The sequence below is a fragment of the Pleurodeles waltl genome, chromosome 6 (genome assembly GCF_031143425.1).
Source record: "Pleurodeles waltl isolate 20211129_DDA chromosome 6, aPleWal1.hap1.20221129, whole genome shotgun sequence".
NCBI classification, from domain to species: Eukaryota; Metazoa; Chordata; class Amphibia; order Caudata; family Salamandridae; genus Pleurodeles; species Pleurodeles waltl.
In genome coordinates this window covers 318,937,673-318,959,071 of record NC_090445.1, presented here as the reverse complement: position 1 = coordinate 318,959,071, position 21,399 = coordinate 318,937,673, and the positions used below count along the sequence as shown (strand labels likewise).

At 43.0% G+C, this 21,399-nt stretch overlaps 1 protein-coding gene across 2 annotated transcripts in view; it reads right to left on the bottom strand.

Annotated features, from left to right (window-relative positions):
* Window positions 1-21,399, bottom strand: part of DCAF11 (DDB1 and CUL4 associated factor 11) — a 291,457-nt gene that overhangs the window by 113,227 nt on the left and 156,831 nt on the right. For both annotated transcript variants that reach the window (XM_069238129.1, XM_069238128.1), the window contains exons 11-12: window positions 11,630-11,783; window positions 11,137-11,289 (exon numbers count right to left, since the gene is read on the bottom strand). In XM_069238129.1, the coding sequence (XP_069094230.1) occupies window positions 11,137-11,289; window positions 11,630-11,783 (307 nt within the window). The remainder of the gene's footprint in view (window positions 1-11,136; window positions 11,290-11,629; window positions 11,784-21,399) is intronic.

Below are 21,399 nucleotides of genomic sequence, written 5' to 3'. Positions count from 1 at the left end.
TTGCTTTACACCACCCAACACTTCTTTCCCCCACTATTTTCCACAAACATACAAATCTGTACGTCTTCAGTCATTCACAAGTCAGCAATCTGCTTGCCTCTAATCTTCTTCATCTCTTTGCGTCTCATGACCCTGCTCTTAGCTTATTATTTTCTGAATTCCATCCTTCCAGGATTTCTGCATATGCTATAAACTGATGTAAACAACCACTGGCTATTTTCTGGGGCCACATTCCACTCCATCATGTTTTACTCAATGTCACTTGAGAGGACACCAGCTACATGCAGATCATTCTTAGTCCTACTCCATTAGGAAAAGCTTAGCCGAACCAGCCAGGCCAGGTCTTCTCCAGACACAACAAAGCAAACTGAAACCAGTTTTGGCGTACTTGGGCATGCCAGACAGGTATTGTTTGAGTGCTGTGGCATAATGAGCACAGAATCTATGCCTGGGCAAAACTCTCACACTTCGGATGTCGTCTACAACAAACAATAAAGTGATGAAAACAGCACTCAACTTAATCTCTGCTATTGGGAATCGATTGCGTCTGCAGTCCAGTTCATTTATTTTCATCCACTATGCTGCTCTAGACACAGACCTGTCATATGTCAAATCAATCTTGATCCTGCTCCAACAGGAAAAGTCTAGGCCGAAATCCCAGACCGGGTGTTCTTTGGAAAAGGGTTCAAGCATCCACAAACCAGTTTCAGCCTACAGAAGCCTTGTGTTCTTGTCTGGAGGACATTAACCCTTACAGTTTGGAGCCGAACCAAGACTGATATGCATATGGTACAGTGTGCGTATAATGATGGACTGGATTGTGGCCTGAGTGATTGCTCGTGACAGCTCTGAAGTTTTTGACACAAATGATGAAAAACAATCTAAATCTAGATTGTGGTAAATGCTGGAATTTTGGTGAATAAAAGAGAACAGATTAATGTCTACATGTGGTGCTCACCAGCCCTTAACCTCTACAAGGAAGTTCCATCCACCTATTAAAATGAAATCCTTTCAAAGTTCCTACATCTGCCCTAAATTCAGTCTGTTGTCAAAGAGTTAAGTGGATTTATCCAAAAAGCAGAATTATCAAGGAGAGACTATTGTGGGTAGATAAGTCTATATAATTTAAAACAACATTAGTCCCAATACAATGGACAGCATTAATTTCCCTTTACGGATTTATCTTAGCAAATTCTGCAATAAATTTCAACTACTTTCTCCTCTCTGGATATTTCTACAGAAATCTTTTGGAGGGCGTTCCTCAGAAACTAATTTCTGCTACAGCAAGATCAGCTAAGTTTGTCACTCAGAAAGTGCTATATATACTAGCAGGACCACTTTTCCAGATTGTGTCAGCTATTGTGGACAATATATTTTTCATATAACATTCTCTCTTTTGAGCAGAGCTCTCTAATCTCTAGAAAATCAAAAATTCAAGAAACCAACGAATCATGTTCAAGATAAAATCTCCCAGCTTGTGCTTTAGGTTGAAAGATCTGGGAGAGGATCTTGCTGGAAAACGAGACTGGTACAAAATCTTTTCATGTTTATAAAACTCGAATCCCTCAGTTATTTTGGTAATTAATTGAGATACTGCAAAGATTTGGGCAGAAAAGAGTTGATTGTTACGGTCCCAGAAAAAAAAGCTTTCTTGGCTGACTTCCCTAACAAATATAAACATATCAGAAGGCTTCTACAGCAGACAATGTGCTTGTATGAGAACAGGTACTCCGTGACTACATATGAGTTTGCTCATATCTAATTTGTGATGATGCTGAGGGGTTTCCACCATTTCATAAATACACATTATATAGCATTGTGCCATTCGAAAATGATTAGCAAGGAAAGGAGAGTACAAAAAACAAGGTGTGGGAGGCAGGTGGGGAATGCATCTGCAATAAGGAGTCTTTGAGCTACTGGGCTGTAGGATTGTGCAACCGTTATTGATGTAGGAGACACAGGACCTTACTATTGGCTATGCTGAAGGCAGTCAGCTTGGCAACTATAGTTGTTTTAGGCTGGAGGTAAGATTTTAGTGAGTTTACTGAAATCCTATCGCTGAGAGCCAGAATTTGTTTTCACTGCTGATGGTTTGCTGTCTGTTGCCTAGAAGAATGTTGAAGAAACCAGTTATCTAGACAGGGACAAGGGGGGCGTGGCCAAGATGGCGATCGGAGCGGCAGCATAAACCGAAGCTCCGTCGCCCAGCCCGTACAATCATCCTGATGCTAAGCACCTAGCCCTCCCTGGGGCAGGGTGAGGAAGCCGTTCGTGGGACCCCGCGGTGCTGCACCATCGTTTAAGCCCACAAAGTCGGAAACGCTCCAATTCCGGAGCTGTGGGAAAAAGAAAGTACACCGCCGAGATCGGCGCCCGCCTTGCGGGCCGCCTAGCCCACCCGAACGGGAGCCGCGCTAACCGGAACCGGCGCTTGGTCTCAGCCGCCACTACATAGAGGTAAGGGCTCGTTGCCGCGTCCCCGTCGTGTGCGCCGGAGCTGCCTGCTGGCCTGCGGGGGAGCCGTTCGGCGTGCACAGGGCCGGCCGAGTCCTCCTGCAAGCGTCCCCGCTACGTGGAACGCAGCGCCAGAGCGCGCGTATATTAGAACAGTACAAAAACCTACTGCGGGCACCCATCAAATGCCCGCGCTTCGTTTTGTAATTATGCTCCATATCTGAGACATCTGAAACCTAACTCGGCCGTTATCGGCGGCGTAGGAGGCGGCCCGGGGGGAAAAGAGGCATAATTGAGCACTTGAAGGATCGACAGCCGCCATCTTAGGTGCCTCGGACCTTGGGGAGATTAAGCTCCTGCGGCTCAGTAACATTACACCAGCCAGCAAAGTAAATTAAACTGCACAAGCACCCCCCTCAAACGTGCTGCATATCGGAGGCACTGTCTAGCGACATTTAAGCAAGAACATTACCTCAAGCCCCACTGAGCCCCCCCTAGGGCACCAAATGTGCTAGAACTGGCGAACACAATGTAATAGGCGCAAGAAAGAAGTAGCAGGGTCAGAATAAACTGTGAACACACCCTTGGAGTACAAGAAGCGCAAACTAAAATATAAGAGGTGCTCCCTGGCGAAACTCGCCAGCTTGCAGTCCTGCAGTAAGTTAAATATCTCTTTCAAGTAACCCTAAATATTCAGCACAAATAATGCCTCCACCCGATATGGAAACGCCATATCTACGCCTCCTCCACAACGCGGTATCCGGATCCGGCTGACTCCGCCAACTGTAGCCCCTCCAAGCAGATGGTGAACGCCTCCGGCTGCTCCTTCTCCGTTTAATTGCCAGACGCGAGCCCCGATCGTCCAGCTTGCCACAACATTTGATTTGATAAGCTTTTGCTGCGGTGGCCCCGATTGCAACACTAAATTCACAGCCACTGCTGCAATTCTCAAATGGTGAAGCCAAAAACCACTCGAGCACCCCTTACCAAAATGGACCATACTACAACATCCCAACCGGAAGCGCACGCCATTGCGCAATCAACATTACAGAAGCTGGAACTAACTTTACAATCACATACTTCACAATTCGAAAAAATCCTGCAAGCCATTCTAGATACTAAGACCACCCTGGAAGCCAAAATAGGCTCTGTAACAGAGGACCTCAATATCCTCCGCACCGATCAACACGCTCTAACCGATAGAGTATCCGAACTTGAAAAAGACACGGCGCCTCTACCTGGCGCTATGGAAGACCTGCAACTACAGCTATCGCAACTGTCAACAGAAGTTGATTTCTTAAAGCGCAGAACAGAAGACGCAGAAGGCAGGTCTCGACGTAACAACATACGCCTGGTCGGTTTTCCTGAACGTGCTGAGGGCTTAAGCGCAGAACTGTTTATTGAGCAATGGCTTATAGACACAATCCTCAAAAATAATATCCCGAAGTTCTTCTCAGTTGAAAGGGCACACAGAATCCCAGGCAGACCCCCAGCACCGGGTTCGCAACCAAGCCCTCTTATAATAAGACTCCTTAACTATCGAGACAGAGACCTCATCCTCCAACTATTCCGCAAATCAGGCCCAGTGTGCTACGAAAATGCCACGATAACAGCTTATCCAGACTTTACGGCAGAAGTGCAAAAAAAACGTAACTCCTTCTACAGTGTTAAGGTATGCCTTCGCAGACACGATATCAAATATGCACTGATGTTCCCAGCCAGACTTCGGGTACAGGATGAATCTCGCTCCTTCTTCTTCACCACCCCGGAGGATGCCTGAACCTGGCTACACGCCAAAGGCCTAACGGATCAGTCGGACGCAAGCACTCAAATCGACAACAGATCTCTCTCCACGAGGCACCGAAAGCAACGCAAGAGACAGGGAGCCAGACCCTCACCTGAGCAGGCAAAATCCGAGCGCTCTCGGCTCCTCCGAACAACATCCAGTTTTGTCAATGCTCCCTCCGCCGCCTCACCCTCGCAAACTGAAATCGAACAGGAACAAGTTCTAAACTCCGACTCAGCTGAGTCCACATGTGGCCCTCTTCTCACACCACGCACAGCAGACGACATCTGAAGAATGATCAGTCTAGCTCACTTGAAGCCTAAAAGTTTCATCGCAGCTTCTTTGAGGCTCCTACACGTGGTCTAGCAGTCAACGAGTGTCCCCCGTCCGACGCGCTTCGCCTCTTAAAATATGCGAAACCCGGGCAGGGTAAAACATTACCTTTGCACCAATGCCAACTGGCACCCCCCTGCTCCATATGGACAATTACCTCACACTGGATTTTTCCGGTATTGTTTTTTATATGTTAATAGTTCATTTGTTGTATGCTGTTTTAGTGTGCACCTCTATATTAGGAGCACGGAGTTATAGTAGGAGGGCCAAATATAAAAACTGCAGTAAACATTCAATGGTTGCTGACTGCAGCAACAAAAATACTGCTCACAGCTTGTTTCTTGATTGTTGGCCAGCCACAGCGACTGAGTCCCATAATAATGTCAATACCGGGTCGTCAGATAAGAACAACCCCGTTCATATAATACCCACAAAACCACTATGGCCACTCATAGACACCTGGGAACCCTAAAATACAAAACACTCACTTGGAACGTTAAGGGTATGGCAAATCCTCGGAAACGTCAAAGGGTTCACGCCTTTCTCACAAGACATCAAATACACATAGCATTCCTACAGGAGACACATCTCACTAAATCTATCCTAGACACCACACGTTCAAAATGGAAGGGGCAATTATACGCTACCACTACTTCATCCTTTGCTCGTGGAGTAGCAATCTGGATAGCACCAAGTGTCCCGTTCGCGTCCTCTCGCACGCAATGTGATCCAAACGGTAGATATGTAATACTTGAAGGTACCCTAGACGGGTCCCCATTAGCCCTGGTCGCACTATACTCCCCAAACTCGAACCAGCGCGACTTCTTATCCACGCTCACTACTGGCAACTTTAGTGACCCTACATTGGAAAGCATATGGGGTGGCGACTTTAATAGCATCCTAGACACTCACATGGATCGCTCATTTCCCCCACTCAATGCAGCCCCCGCCAATCGTGCTTCAGAATCCCTGGCGCAGTGGGCGTCAAATAACGGACTAAGAGATATATGGAGGGTGCATCACCCCACTCAGCGCGAGTACTCTTACTTCTCCCCAGTCCATAAACTGCACACTAGGATAGATTTATTCTTTGTATCCGCCACCGTCAATCACAAAATATGCTTATCCGAATATTTAGCACGCACAATATCAGATCACAACCCATTATGCCTAGCGTTGGCATGGGGACACATACAAACTCGGATACCAACATGGCGTTTGCAACCAGAAGCCCTCCTAGATCCTCCTTTTCAAAAAGATATCTCCAAAAGCTTAACCGACTACTTTCTATCAAACAAAAATACAACCTCATCCCGTGCCATAGAATGGGACGCTTATAAAGTGGAGATAAGGGGTCATTGCTTATCGGCCACGGTAGGGGTCAGAAAGGTACTCATTAAGGAATTACAAGACTTAGAAACAAAACTCTGCAACGCAGAAAATGCAAACGATAACAGCGAACCCGCATTAGCAACACTCTAGGACCAGACAACATGCCGAAGGTGATAGATCTGGTAGATTATTAGCTTGGCTAACTCGGCAACCATCACAGCCAACACCCATTGGCGCAATACGCCTAAATCCTGACACAATCGTTAATACCCAAGCAGGCATAAATGATGCCTTTTCCACATATTATCGGACCCTATATACGCCTCCTCCACTACCTCCAGAGCAACATATTATCAACACACTAAGCCTGGTCCCCCAAAATCAACTTATCCTTGACAACACCGCCACTCTAGATGGCCCCGTTACTATTGAAGAGGTGCCCCTTGCATTATCACAAATAGCACGCAATAAAACGCCCGGCTCAGACGGTTTACCGATAGAATACTACAATTCCCATGCTTCCCTTTTACTACACCCACTAACAGAAGTATTTAACGAAGCACACCATAAATTACAATTGCCGGACTCAATGTGCGAAGCACTGATAGTCGTCCTCCCAAAATCAGGCCGCGACCCTCTAGATGTTAAATCATACAGACCGCTCTCTTTGCTGAATACAGACTGCAAACTATTAGGTAAAATACTCGCAAATCGCCTCCTCCCTTATTTATCGACTTTGGTACACCATGATCAATCAGGCTTTATTCCTGGCAGAAGCACCTTCCTGAACATTAGAAGACTCTTACACATAATACACAGCAATACAAACTCGGTAGCAGTGGCCCTATCCTTAGATATAGAAAAAGCATTTGACACACTTAGTTGGAACTATTTGCTACACACTCTTAAAGCGTTCAGCTTTGGTGCCGGTTTTATTAACTGGATCAGGACACTCTACTCTAGGCCCACTGCCCGTGTTAAAAATGGACGTGTTATCTCTGAAGCCAATAGGCAGAGGCACCAGACAGGGCTGCCCATTATCCCCATTGCTGTTCGCTATTGCTATGGAGCCACTAGCGATTAAACTACGGAGCTACGCACACATATGGGGCATACCGGAGGCTAACACCCACCACGTCATATCTCTGTATGCAGATGACACCTTAATATATCTGCGCGACCATTCAGCCTACATGGCTGAGGCCCTGCAGCTACTGGACTCCTTCGCTATCGCCTCCGGACTGCACGTCAACTGGTCCAAATCAAGCATATTCCCCATTTCTCCGTCCCCGGTAGCTCACTATATGTCGCTACCACAGTACAAATTGCCCTGGTCGCATATAACCTTTAAATATCTGGGTGTGCAAATCTATCACTCTATCACGGATCTAAAAGAAGGAAACATAGATAGAATCCTTGGCTCCGTTCGCGGCTCAGTTCCCTTCTGGAGCTCACTTCCCCTGTCTCCAATGGGCCGTGTGGCAATAGCCAAAATGCTCATCCTTCCAAGGTTTCTATACTACTTTACAGCTCTTCCGCTGTGTTTACCGCGTTCCTTTTTTAATAAGCTGCAATCAATACTAACGGATTTGCTCTGGGGTAAAGACAGACGCAGAGTGGCGCTGTCAATAACGCAACATCCGCAGGAGATGGGTGGCTTGGGAATGCCTAACTTCGAAAGATATTATGCAGCCGCCCAATTATCATGGCTGTCTACATGGCTATGTGACACCCCGTCGGCCGAAAGCAGGATGTTACAGACACATATACCATCACAGAGGCTGCTACTCTCGATACTAACTAGCACTCCCCATACGTCTCCAAGACTAATATTACTAGAGGCAGCTCGATTCTGCTGGCGCAGATATGTCCAAACTAAGTCCACATTTTTCCCCTATTCGCCTCTGCTGCCACTACTTCAACTCCCGGACACCCAAAACCTGTCAATACACCATGATACACGCGAAATGAACACGCTCCAACTGGGGGATTTATACTCTCGTTCTGCGTTGCGTACTTTCGCTGAACTGGTAACTGCAGGCATTATGCAAAACGGGGCCTTCTTAACATTTAATGCCATAAGGCTATTGCTTAACAAGATCTGGGGCGCAGGAGACTCGGAACCTCCCGAATCCTCGCTGCTCACCACTATACTAACTATTGGCAGCTCAAAGAGCATTATTACCACATTATATAAAGCATTGCTTGAAGCAATATGCACAACACTACCAAACGCAAAGGCGCGTTGGGACGCTGTCCTTCCTACCCCACTACCACAGAAGACCTGGATCACTGCTCTTACAACAATTAAATCAATATCCCGCAATCCTCGCCTACGGTACACTCAATTTAGTTATCTTCACCAATCATACTTATCACCAGCCCGCATCCAAAAAATCTACCCCCATACGACACCAATATGCCCTAGATGCGCTACAACAGCAGCTGATTTCTACCATATGGTTTGGAAGTGCCAATCCATAAACTTGGCCTGGCAACGCGAGACCGAGGTTACAGCAGAGATCTCATCCCACACCCTAGTGCCCACTCCTGATTCCTGCTTGCTCGGCATAAGACATCGTATTAAAGCCGACAAACACACGCACAGGTTTATCGACCTGGCTTTCGTGGTGTATAAACGTTTGATAGCAATACATTGGAAAGCTCCACATGCTCCTTCCCACGCGACATGGCTACGGGATTTACACAGCCGCTCTCAGGCTGAAGCCCAGACGCTTCACTTGCTACAACACAGAGGTCTCATCCTAGCTGGCCCGGAGGTCTGGGACACATTTGTGGTTGCAATGGAGGCCAGAGACGACATGTATCCCCCATGAACAGGTCTCGATCCATTGCACACCACAGCCTGAGCTGACGCTGTCAAGGCTGGGATCGCATAGCAGCAATTTCGGTTTGTCCTCAAACACACTCATTAGTACTATCCTTCCTCTCCCTCTGAAGATATTTCTTACCTGTGCCCAATCACTCCTCACACGCTTATACAAGCCTGTAATATACAACCATAACAAGTAAAATAGACCTGCCCCTGAACCCGTCAACACCACAGACACCCTTTACACCCCTGAAGTGATTACCATATTAGTCACGGATATCGTCAATGTCTGGCCAGCTCCCGTAAGCTGCAATCAGCCCTCATAACAGCTTGCATGTTAAATGTCACTGCACTCTCCTTTTACAACACCCTTAACTCTCTCGCATTATTAAGATTAGTTGTTAAAGTTTTTCCTTCCTGATATCCTCGCTTTTCTCTTCTAATTTCCCTCTCCCCTCCTTTTTCTTTTACACCTCTTGTAGTGGCAATGCTATGCAAGATTATACAACTGTGTAAATGTATTACAAAATAACGTACAGCTATTGTATTGATGTGTGCAGTTTGCGTTCAATAAACAGATTTATAAAAAAAATCTAGACAGGGACAATTATTAATTTCCTCTCTTTTCAAGTACGCCTCCTCTGGAATGAGAAAATAAATGTAAATCTCTGGACTGATCTGACGCGAAAGGGTAAGGCTCAAACCTGAAAGTGTTGCCCTCTACAAGGAATCATTTACTTTCTGTGCATTTCAACAACAGCAATGTGGATACAACTTTTCAGAATATTCAGGACACGGTTTAAGTCTCCTTGCATCATGAGTAAAATGACTGTATGCTGAGAGATCCTCTTATACATTTTCTTCCCAAAGTACTTGTCTCTTATGAACTAAAATCTGATGCTAGGTTCATTTTGTTTTTAAATGACAAAGTAGTCTTCAGTCACTTCCTAGATTATTGCCGTATTAGGACTTCTTCTGAAGTTGTTGAATATTCCTCTTCAGAATGCACGGATACCCGAGAAGGCCCTCTTGGAGTACACAGAAAAGGAATATTTCTAGATTTCAATGTTAAACTAATGATTTTGAGTTCTCATTTGTCACTATGTCCTCCAAATTAGGAAGGACCTCATCGCTCTCTCCTTCTACCAGGGTCCAAACCGATGGTGCAAGGTTGCACAGAGAGCAGGTGTTTAAAGAATCGGAGTTACAGAGTTTCCTGAAACACTTCTTCAATTGAAAGGATGAAGTGATTGAAAAGGTCTTAACCAAGAAAGGACTTACATGGTTTTCACAATCTACATTTCTATTTTCATCCCCCTTTGGCCCAAGACGTGGTAGTCTGCAATTGGAGTCACAATGCATGCATGTGCATAGCTATTGGATCTTAACTAATCCAGTCTCCCACAGGAGTGCTTTCTTGCCGTTAGGAACCTGAATTAGCAATGACTGACTGACTGTTGGACATAAGATCTTATGATATACTGACCTGTACTTCTCAGCTATAACAAAGAACAAAGCCATATTGTGCCACATTCTGCAATCACATCTATTTAGAACTGGCATGGAATTTGCTTTCTTCTTGGTCTGTAGCAACAGACGTTGCTGATCTGGCATTATAGGATCATTTTCTAACAGAGACAACAACCACAGGTGTTCATGATTAGAAGAATAAATATAAAGATGCACACTCATGAGTGTATATAATTTCCTTCTGGATACAACCAGCACAGAAGGTACCACCTGTACTATTACTTCCATACATTCTTCAAAATCTGTGTAATAAGTGTATATTTTCTGAGTGCTCCTCCTACGGTTCCACAAAAAGCAAGAAGCCTTAGCTAAGGTCTATACAGCATGAAATGTCAAAATCCCATCAGCTGTGGTATTCCTGTCGGTGTCCTTTTAGATATTTTAGTCTGTAAGAGGTTCTACCACTCCTCCACCTAAACAATGTAGTCTCCCGGAGACAGATTTACCAAATCTCCTTCGAATAATAATAGATGTCATTTAGTGTTGTATGCGTGCTCATGATTTTCATGGATCTGGTAAAACCTCAGGCAAAATGAGTGCCCTAGACCAAGCAGGATGGACAGTGATGTCAGCGTGGCATTGGGCGAAAAGTTATGGACCCTGGTTTTTCTAATAAACTGAAGTGATTTGTTAAGAGTTTGTTATTTAGCACACCTTGGCAACTCAGTTGCCAGAGACAACACATGCCAACTAACTATAGTTCGAAGGTTGTGCTACTAGCTTGGGGAGAGGGATTTCCCCACACCCCCATCCCATAATTAAACGTTTGAACACAATCTCCTATCACAGCTTCACTAATGACAATTATACATCTTCAAGCATATGCAACATACCCAATGTCTCCTATTCCAGGAGGAGCAATTCTTACCTACAACTTTGCCTGTTGAACAGCCGCAGTAAATGTATTGTTGAGCTGTGGTGAAGGCAGGAGAGAACCGGCAGCGGATGAGGGTGTGCAAGACGCCATGTCCTCTGTATGTCATAAGGGATGTGTCCCCTGGCAAGCGATGCTTCCTCAGTGCTGGTCAAGAGAGTAGCAGTGTTTGAAAAATGGAAAGAAGTATAGATGAATTAGAAAAAGGGGTCGGCAATAAAAAGAGAAGGGAAATTACACGGATGAAAAAGCAAAGGTCGGGCTTGGCCAGGTAGGAATATAATATGGTGAGAATTGCAAAGGTGAGGGAGTTTAGAAAAAGAGTGGTAACAATGGAGGACGATTAGGGACGAGAAGGAAAGAGGAAATTACACAGATAAAGAAAGAGAGAGTTAGGGGATCAAAAGAGGGGAAACCAGATAAAAAACTAAGAACATAAGAGAATGCTTAGATATTGTGATGCCTGAGCTGAGGTGCTCTCTCTCACCTTTTTTTGGCACCTGCTGCCAGCGGTAATCCCAGTTCTGCTGGGTCACAGCTCGTCGAGAGGCTTCAAGTGCATCTCGCCCTGAAAAACGGCGAATATCCCATAGCTTGACAGTTTGATCCTTGGAGTTAGAGATGAGGTACCGGGCATCACCCTGTCAAAAGGAAGGGCAGAAGGAAGAGATTATTTAGTAGCCATCAGACAGGGGCACATAGAGAAAGGAGGAAGCAAGGGAGAGAGGGTGAATGAGACGGGGTTTGAAAAAGAGTGAAACTGCTCAGATACAGAACCATTAGAGAGAGAAGGAAGAGGTTAGGGGAGTGATAGAAACTAAAATCAATAATATAACTAGAGAAGAGAATGAAAATCAAGTGAACAAAGGATAAGAAGAAAGTGTAAGAGGAAGAGAGAAGACACACAAAAAACTGGAGGCAGGAGAATAAGCAACTCCGCAATAACCATCAGAGGAGTAGGAGATGTAAAAGAGAAAAAACAGAGGTAAATAAAGTGTCTCAGTCTTACAGATGGTGGAGAGAGAAAAGACCAAATGCTGGTTTATCACTCAAAACAAGGCATATGAGGAGAAAGAAGAGTGTGTCTGTTCAATCATATGGCATCATGGAGCAAAGAAAAACAAAAGAAAGGTGATTGGGGTGATCAGAATAATTGAGGAAGTGGTGTAAAGAGGTAATTCCACCAGGACAGAGTAGGAAGAGAAGATAACGATGAAAGCCAAACAAAGTTCAGGCTCTAATATAAAATTTGCAAGTTACATATCATATGCTCTCTAACTTGAAGGAAAAAGAGAGAGGATAAGTGTTGGCAGTTGATATCCAAGATTCATGCTCATAATGTTGTGACGTTCGTAGAAACTAAATTGGTGTTGCTAAATTATTTAGGACTTTTTGCTTTACCATCTCATTAAGAGTAGAAGAAGGAATATTTGAGCCGTTTGTGGGGTGTAATAAATATAAGTAGGACTTTTTGCTTTACAATCTCATTAAAAATAGAAGAAAGAGCATTGTACATTCCTTATATAATAAGCGGCCATAACTCTACTTAGGCATCTATACGGTGACGAACACGCTTGACAAATATGGTCAACTCAATTATACACTCTTTCTAGTTTGACTCAGGGTCAAGGAAACAGAAGTAGGACTTTGTTCCCTTCGGTCTCAGAATAAAAACAGGAGAAGGACTCGTGAAGGCTATCTCACCCAATATGGCGCCCATTTAGGACGCAACGTAATCGACTGCAGGATTAATCCTGAGACTTTTTCACTACAAGACAGGTAATAGATGTGTCCTGGGACACTCCATAATACATCCATAAGGCCGAGTTGATTATTCCTCTCGTTTATTTCGATCTATTCGATTCCAAATACGAACCATCGATGAAAACGTTGCACATTGTTTATACCTCAATCTCTCAATGCTTTTTCAATCTCACCCTCAAAAACGGGTCCTAGACTTAGACAATGTATCGAGACAAATAAGTATTAATCTTTATATTTTCTTACAGACCAATGATAACATTTCGCCCCAGGGTCTCAACATTAACATAAGAAATAGCAATTGAATTATGTATCCTCCATATTATCCCTGCATCAGGTTCTGATGTTATTGAGAGCTACTTTGGACTCATACGGCCAGATGTATCATCACGGCCCTTTGCGATTCGGAAATAGCGATTTTTAAGAAATCGCTTTTTCCGACTCGCAAAGTGCCATGTATCACATTTGCGAATCGGTAATAGCGATTTCTTAAAAATCGCAAATGCTATTACCGAATCGCAAATTGCGATACCGGCCCCATTCACAGCTATGGGCCTCCTGGCCCACAGCTGCGAATTTTTTGCATTTCCAAAATTGCGATTTCTGAATCAGAACTGGCAATTTTGGAAATGCAAAACCCGAGGGTGCGGGGGGCTAAGGCCCCCTCTGCTGCACCCCAAAAAAAAATTGGGGGACATGTAAGGTGCACACATGCCAAAAGGGCATGTGTGCTTTACATGTACAATTTAAAAATGCATTTTAAATGCATTTTTTAATTTTGCACATGGTTACCACCAAGTTCAACTTAGTGGTAATTAGCGATTCCTAAATGCCAAAATCGCATTTAGGAATTGCTTCATACATGTGCTAAGAAATCGCAAATAAGGAATCCTTATTTGCGATTTCTAATTTAGAGAGTCGCAATTTGCGACTCTCTAAACAGGGTCGCAATTTTAAGGAATCGCTATTTTAGCGATTCCTTAAAATTGCGTTCGGAATGTATTTCATACATTCCGAAATGCCATTTTGCATTCGCAAACGGGCATTCGCACCGTTTGCGAATGCAAAATGCTTCATATATCTGGCCCATAGTGCCGTTCCCTTGCAGGTTATATCCTATGTATAGGTTAACAGATATGCCACACAGGATGTATTTATCCTAATCTGACTGGGAGTGTGCTTCAAGACCTCTTTCACTCTGTATTATTCTGTTATGTTGCACAAAGTACTTCCTTTTGCTTGCTTTGTGAATATAGCGGAATGAGATCCTCATCTAGTTGTTACATTTAACTTGACAATATCCGCTCCTCTCTGAGTCCCTATTATAGGATTTATATGACAGTATACCCATGTTTTTCCATCTTGTTGGTATGGGTAAATTGTACATCTTCTGAAAAGTTCGATGATATGCATACAAAATTCTTTTATCATAAGGATATGCTACATCTATTATCTGTATGTGCATTCAACTGACAATTAGGAGAATGTGTATTAATGATACCCTGTTTCTATTCAGATTAATCGTATTGATCTAAAAATTTACTCTTTCTGACGAACAACTTATGGTATGATGCCTCTTTACTATAATCACTGGTAGGTATTATTAACTAATCCTAAATAATTTGCAAAACACAAATGGTATAGCAACTTTAATCTTTTTGTGCCAGCACCAATTTTGTTTCTATGAACGTCAGAACTTTATGAGCATAAACCTTGGATATCAACTGCCACCAACACTTATCCTCTGTCATTTTCACCGCATTGGGTTAGGCTACGGGAGTATCAATTGGATAATGATCACTATTTAATATTTTTCTTCTTTCTTCCTTCAGTCACCATCCTGAACTAATAACTGATGGGTTATATCTCGTTAGTTAGTTTCTTCACTTATATCCTAATCTATCAATTCCGACAGTTCCACTACTTGATCTGACTGCTATTTATTATTTGCATCCTTGAAAAAGCCCCAGGTGAACAAACCACAAGAGGGCGAAACACGTGTCGGCTGTCTTTCTCTGTATTTCCCAAGAAATCTTCATTGTACAAGATTAATAAATGCACCCAAATTGAACGTGTGGATTAGATACATCATTTCTGATTATGAACGAGATACTATTATAACCTTGAAATTTTAAATGTGTTTTCTCTATTTTCTTGAATTTCTATTTCTGATTTGGGGTCAACTGGTCAACCCTTATTAATAACCCACTCTCTGACAGCAAAACTGGGCATTCTCGAGGAAGGGAGAAATGGACCTTGGCAAATCGTTTTTTTCAACTTATAAAAAGCTTTTTAGCTCAGGAGATATCAAATTTAGTTAGAGAGTGGGAAGAGTTAAAAAATTCATTAGCCAAGGGATAGTAATGTCCTTCTTACAGTTCATGCAGTCTATGGTAATCTCCTGATTAAGAAAAGTGTGCTTATATGCCCAGACAGAATCCCAGATCAATAATGGTACAGCCTTTATTAAATCAGATACATAAGTGAGACCCACTTCTTCGTGTAAGAAGAAGAAAGGAGTAGATAGGGGGGCGGAAGCAAACTTAGAAAGATTCGGTTCAAGTCTACCTGCATCTTGGTGACGTTGCAGTACCCCCACACGCCAGCTCCATACATTAAAACAGGTAAACATTTTCACATATAGACCTCCAAGAGAGGCTGAATGAGTCTGCTAACTACTCTTTTTGCGAAGTCAAAGACAGCCCCAACAGCGATCGATTGGATACACAGGGCATCCACAAGAATATATAGAGAAACTTAATTCCTAGATATGGAGAGTCAGTAACCTGCTCAATACGCTTTCCCTTAATCCAAAATGGGCCTACTTCAACTTCTCTGGAGCCATATATCATATGTTTAATTTTAGAAATTTTAGTTTCCAAATATAAGTTATCCATAAAGGCAACAAAACTATTTAGGGTTCTCAAACTGTTAGGTATGCCAGACATCAAGACTGCAACGTCTGCATAAAGCAGAGCCGGTATTGAAGTGGACTTAACCTTGGGGCAAATCCTTCCCTGAAGATCGCACGTGATCATTCAAGGCATCTATTTAAAGAGGAAACACAGCCTTAATGCACACCTCACTGTAAATCAAAGGGTTCGGTGCATTTGCCTCCTGGTCCATACCTTACTGTGGCACTTACTTCACAATGAAAAGCCTGTTGGAAAACAAGCAAATCATCATCAAGCCCTAGGTCTAAAAGGAATTTCCATAATTTGCTACAATTGGCTATGCTTAAACCGACAAAAGAAAGGAACAGCGCCCCCTTTACCACACTTAGGCTGATGTGTATTTGTTGATAATTAGGCAGAGATTAAGGCATTGTTCTGAGCTTCCAAGCCCCACTCAAAACCCATATTGCATAGGGCAATTAATTTGGTTAAGGCCATCCCAGGTCTAGATCTTGCCAATGACAATTAACTCAATAATTTTAACCGCTGAATCTAACAAAGATATTGGCCTATAAGAACGGGGATGTCTGCAGACTGTCTTATATATGAGAATGATCACGCCTGTATGCTAAGGACTTGGGAGGCCGCTAATAACAGCACTGTTAACCACACTGGTAATAACAGGTCCCCAAAACTCAATGTTTTCTTTACAGAGATCCCTCAAAACCCGTCAGGCACACGGGCCTTCCTCAAACACCTCAATTAAATCAAATCTAATATTCAATGGAAAAGGTGTAGGTAATTCTACATGGCAGGAATGTGTAGAATCAGAGTAAGAACAAATGGTTTTATAATGTCTGATCCAGCGCTCTGCAGGAATATTTGTCACCTAAACCATCTGTCTGAGCTTCAGTAATTTTAGGTTGATTGATAATTTTCCAGAAACCAGTAGCGCCTTTACTGTGGTTGCTGCAACAAGGTTATCCCGCATCACTTTTTTTTTTTTTAACTACCAGCTTTCTGGAGCAGATGTCTTTTTTGTATGCAACTTGACAAGAAGCCAATTTCACCCTGTTCTTAGGGACAGATGTGATGGCTTCTTGTAGCCGTTTATTAGAAATATAAACACAACAATCACAAAAAAGGAAAGCACGAAAGAAGAAAAAAAGAGAGGGGGCAAACAGCACAAATACATAGAATTGAAGTACACTGCATGGTGCAAGTCAGTCCACATGGCAATACACTGTTAGACTAAAGAAGCTTCACGGCATGTGTTACAAAGGGAGTGTCCCCTGCATGGTGTACTGTCTTATCTCTTGCCCTGAGTGCGCAAATGCAAATATCGTGTATCCTGGCTTTTGGTCCCAGCCTTATACTACTCTAGAGTGTGAACGAAGGCCTAAGCATGTTTTTTTTACATGAGTGCAGGCATGGACCAGGAGGGTTGCATCAAGTGAGCTCTTTTTAGAGACAGAAAAGTACCATCCTTGTCCTGAGTATTAGCATGGACAGCAACGGTGGCAGCAAACCGTGTTTTAGTGATCATCTAACTGTGATCAGACTTTTTTTTATCTGTCAAACGAGTAAGGGCCAACTTACCCACTCATCTATAGTACAGATGGAAGATCCAGACCACTGCACTAGCACCCCAGTGTATTTGGACTAGCATCTATGTATGCAGCATGTGTGATAAAGATATGTATGGCTGAGTTAGCAAGGCCTAAAAGGGTCCATTTTAGAACCCCATAACTGTTCATATTCACAAGGTGGAGTTGAGGGTACTTTCCCAGACATTTTAAGTGTACTGCTGAGACTAGAGAGAGGGAACGTTGAGACTCAAGAGGGAAAAGAGGAGACAGGCTACCCACTAGTAATCCAATAAGGTACTCCTGCGTCTTTGTGTCTGTGAGTACAGCCATTCTTAGAGATCGCCCTGCTGTGAGGAGTATCAGTCTTGACAAAGGCTGAGTCCTGAAGTCAGCCTAAGAAGGACACATGAAAGAAGAACTGAACCGAAGCAGTTCTCACGGTGCAGACAGAGGATACATACCTCCTGTCTGATGTTTCTGTGTAAGAATGGAACCCTTTGACCCACTTTTACTTCCAGTTTCGAGTTATCTCTCACCAAGTAGGAGGTGCTCCACATAGTACCCAGAGAACTACTGTGTAATCGCAACTGGGTCTGCCTGACAGCCATCTTCCCAGAGGTGAAGGGACATCACCTAGAGTCAGTTGTGAAGGAAGAACAGTCTCCATGTCCTGGAACACCTGGAAATGACCAGCCCCGGAGAAGAGATAAGTAGTAAATCAATCCTTGAGGAGAAGCTGACTGGCAGTGTGGACAAGATGGATAGATTTTGAAGCTGAGGGTCCGTCCACCAGAGGTTACCAAGAGCATGACCAATGTGCTCCCGGGTTGGAGCCTGTCACTATTGCTGAAGCAGAGAACATTAAACTCCTGAGAAGCTTGCAACTTCTCACCACAACTGCCACTGAGCGTCAAGTGCTGAAGCAGCTTTACTTGGCTCAATCTGCAGAGCCACAGAAGGATTGTCCCCAGGATATCAGAGGCAAACTACTCAGGCCCCCACGCCTGACCTTTGACCCCAAACAACCCCCCACCCCACTCAACTAGGTCTGACAGCAGGCCTTTATACTTTAGGCTTCTGACATAACGTTGTCATCAACGAAGACAGAACAAAGATATTGTTAACCATACTCAAACTTCCAAGGTCCAGCAGTGCATAATGATTATCATGGGAAAGGAGTAGGACTCACAACACCCAAGCAGTGGCTGCTGCTTTTAGTAATAATTTTATTATTCCATTATTATACATCATACTCAACAAATTGTGTATTTGAAGCTTCCCTCAAAACAGTGTTATCATGTATAATTTCAAAGTACCAGTCATTCTGCTTTCAGCTATCAACCACCAAGTCTATGTTGAAAAAACAAAAATGAATTGGAGACATGCAAATCAAGGTAATCTAATCCCACTCAAAGATAAAAGTGTGAAAGTCGGTGATGCACCGAGAGACTTTTCCTCCATGAAGATGTTCGGGTGCCAAACTGGTCCTGTGGCTCTATGGTGCTGTGTCCAAAGGCGTTCCGTCCAATATTATAGCACTGTCTTTGACCGAAAGGTGAGGTTTAAGGAGCAAGTGGCGTCATTTCAGTTTGGGGCGAGACAACAATTGCACACCTTGTGGTGGACAGTTCATGGATATGTGGTGTGGCAGTAAGGAAAATATTGGAAGGGTGCACGTTCCTTTATATGTGGCACACACTTGGGTGATGGGGAGCTTGAAAGAGTGCTGAGCTACCAAAGAGGGATAGGACACAGAAGGTTTTCAACAACAACTGCAGTCATTGAGGTGGGAAGGCTTTCTGTGGAAACAGAGCTCTGATGACATAGCTTATGGAAACGTGATGCATGAGGCAGACAAGAACAGGCATATGGAGAACATGTTGAACTCCGAGCCCACTTGGTGCACATCCAAACCAGATGGCGGAAAATCCATGGATGAGTCAGTGCCCGTCCGCAATATACACCGAGAAGAGTCACTGCGTATCTCATGAATTTTCTAAGAAAGACAAAAGTCCAAGCCCCACATTAGATGCTAGCCATGTATGCCTACAGCCACACATGGTACAGACATATCTATATTTTCTAGTTGGAAAATAAAAAATTTCAAAAGCAAAGCTTTTGACAATCTAAAGCAGGCTTTATTGGCCAAGTTTACTTCATGGTCTTTAAAACAGAAGTTAATTTAAAACATGAAAGTGACTGTTTAAACACAAACCTTTTTTTAAACGAAAAATGTGAGAGGAGTGTTGCTTAGGACTGTTTTGAAAATTCCCTTAGAATAAAAGTAGGATTATAGGTAAGTAACTATTCCTTTTCCTCTAGGAGATCTTAATTTATAGTAAAAAGCCTAACTCTATCAAAGTGAAGCACTAAACAAAGAAAAAAACTTTACTGTGTATAGTGATTCCATAAGGAAGCTTGCCCCACTTAGACATCTGCCTGGGAACCTGAATCAAGACAAAAATGACTTATAAACACATTTACAGACTGCCAGGAATCTGTGGTAAAGATTTTGGAAATGGAAACACGCCTTAGTAAAGCAGTGGCAGTTTTTTAACCATTTGTAGAAAGGGTTTCGGTAAAACCAGAGAAAAGTTTGGTTAGCAGTGCTATAAAACAATAAAATACAGGAAACAATCCGTCTATGAATTGGTTGTATCGCTGTGGCTAAACATATGAATGGGCCCATAACTGCCCTGTTGATAGGTTTTTTAATAGATTTTATACAAAATCCGTCCAAAGAATAGTTTTTCTAGGCCTGAAAATGCAGGGCCAATGCCCACTTACCAACTTGAGAATGTAAACCTGGTGGATTGTTGTCCACAAAACACCTGCGCAGTTTAAGAGGACAATGAATTCTATGCAATGATCAGCCCTGCAAGACTCACAGGAGTATTTGTTGTTAGTGGGTTCCAAATATATTTTTACCAAGAATAGACATACTCAAAATATTCAACAAATAAATAAATATATATATATTTTTTATGGAAAATGTCACTTACCCAGTGTACATCTGTTTGTGGCATGTTCTGCTGCAGATTCACATGCTGTGCATATACTTCTGCCATCTAGTGTTGGGCTTGGAGTGTTACAAGTTGTTTTTCTTCGAAGAAGTGTTTTCGAGTCATAGGATCGAGTGACTCCTCCTCTTCGGCTCCATTGCGCATAGGCATCGACTCCATGTTAGATTGTTTTCCCGCAGAGGGTAAGGTAGAAGTGATAGAGTATAAAGAAAAGAGATGTCATTGCTAATGGAATGTTAAATATATGTGTGTATATATATATATATATATATATATATATATATATATATATATATATATATATATATCTACATATGTACAAATGTTGTTAACTTAAATGACTACAGGCTGCCGGGGAGGTGGGAGGGTGCATGTGAATCTGCAGCGGAACAGGCCACGAACAGATGTACACTGGGTAAGTGACATTTTCCGTTCAATGGTATGTGTAGCTGCAGATACACATGCTATGCATAGACTACAATGCAGTTTATCCTCCCATAAAATCGGTGGTTAGCCTGTAGGAGTTGAAGTTGTTTGAAATAATGTTCTAAGTACAGCTTGACCTACTGTGGCTTGCTGTGTTGCTAAAACATCTACACAATAGTGTTTAGTAAATGTATGTGGTGGTGACCAAGTAGCTGCTTTACATATTTCAGCCATTGGTATGTTTCCTAAAAAAGCCATTGTAGCACCTTTTTTCCTTGTGGAATGTGTTTTAGGAGTAACTAAGGGCCAGATGTATGAAAACAGGGGTCTGCGAATCGCAAAATGCGAATTTTAAGAAATCGCAATTTCCGAGTCGCAATTGGCCATGTAACAAAATTGCGATTCGGAATAAGCGATTTCATAAAAATCGCTATTTGTGGTTTGCGAGGCCCATTTTCCGAATCGCAATGTGCATTCTCGCAATTTGCGATTTTTTTGCGATTTGGTAAAAAAAAAACAAAAAAAACGCAAAATGCAAGAAAGTTCGAGAATGCACACCTGGAG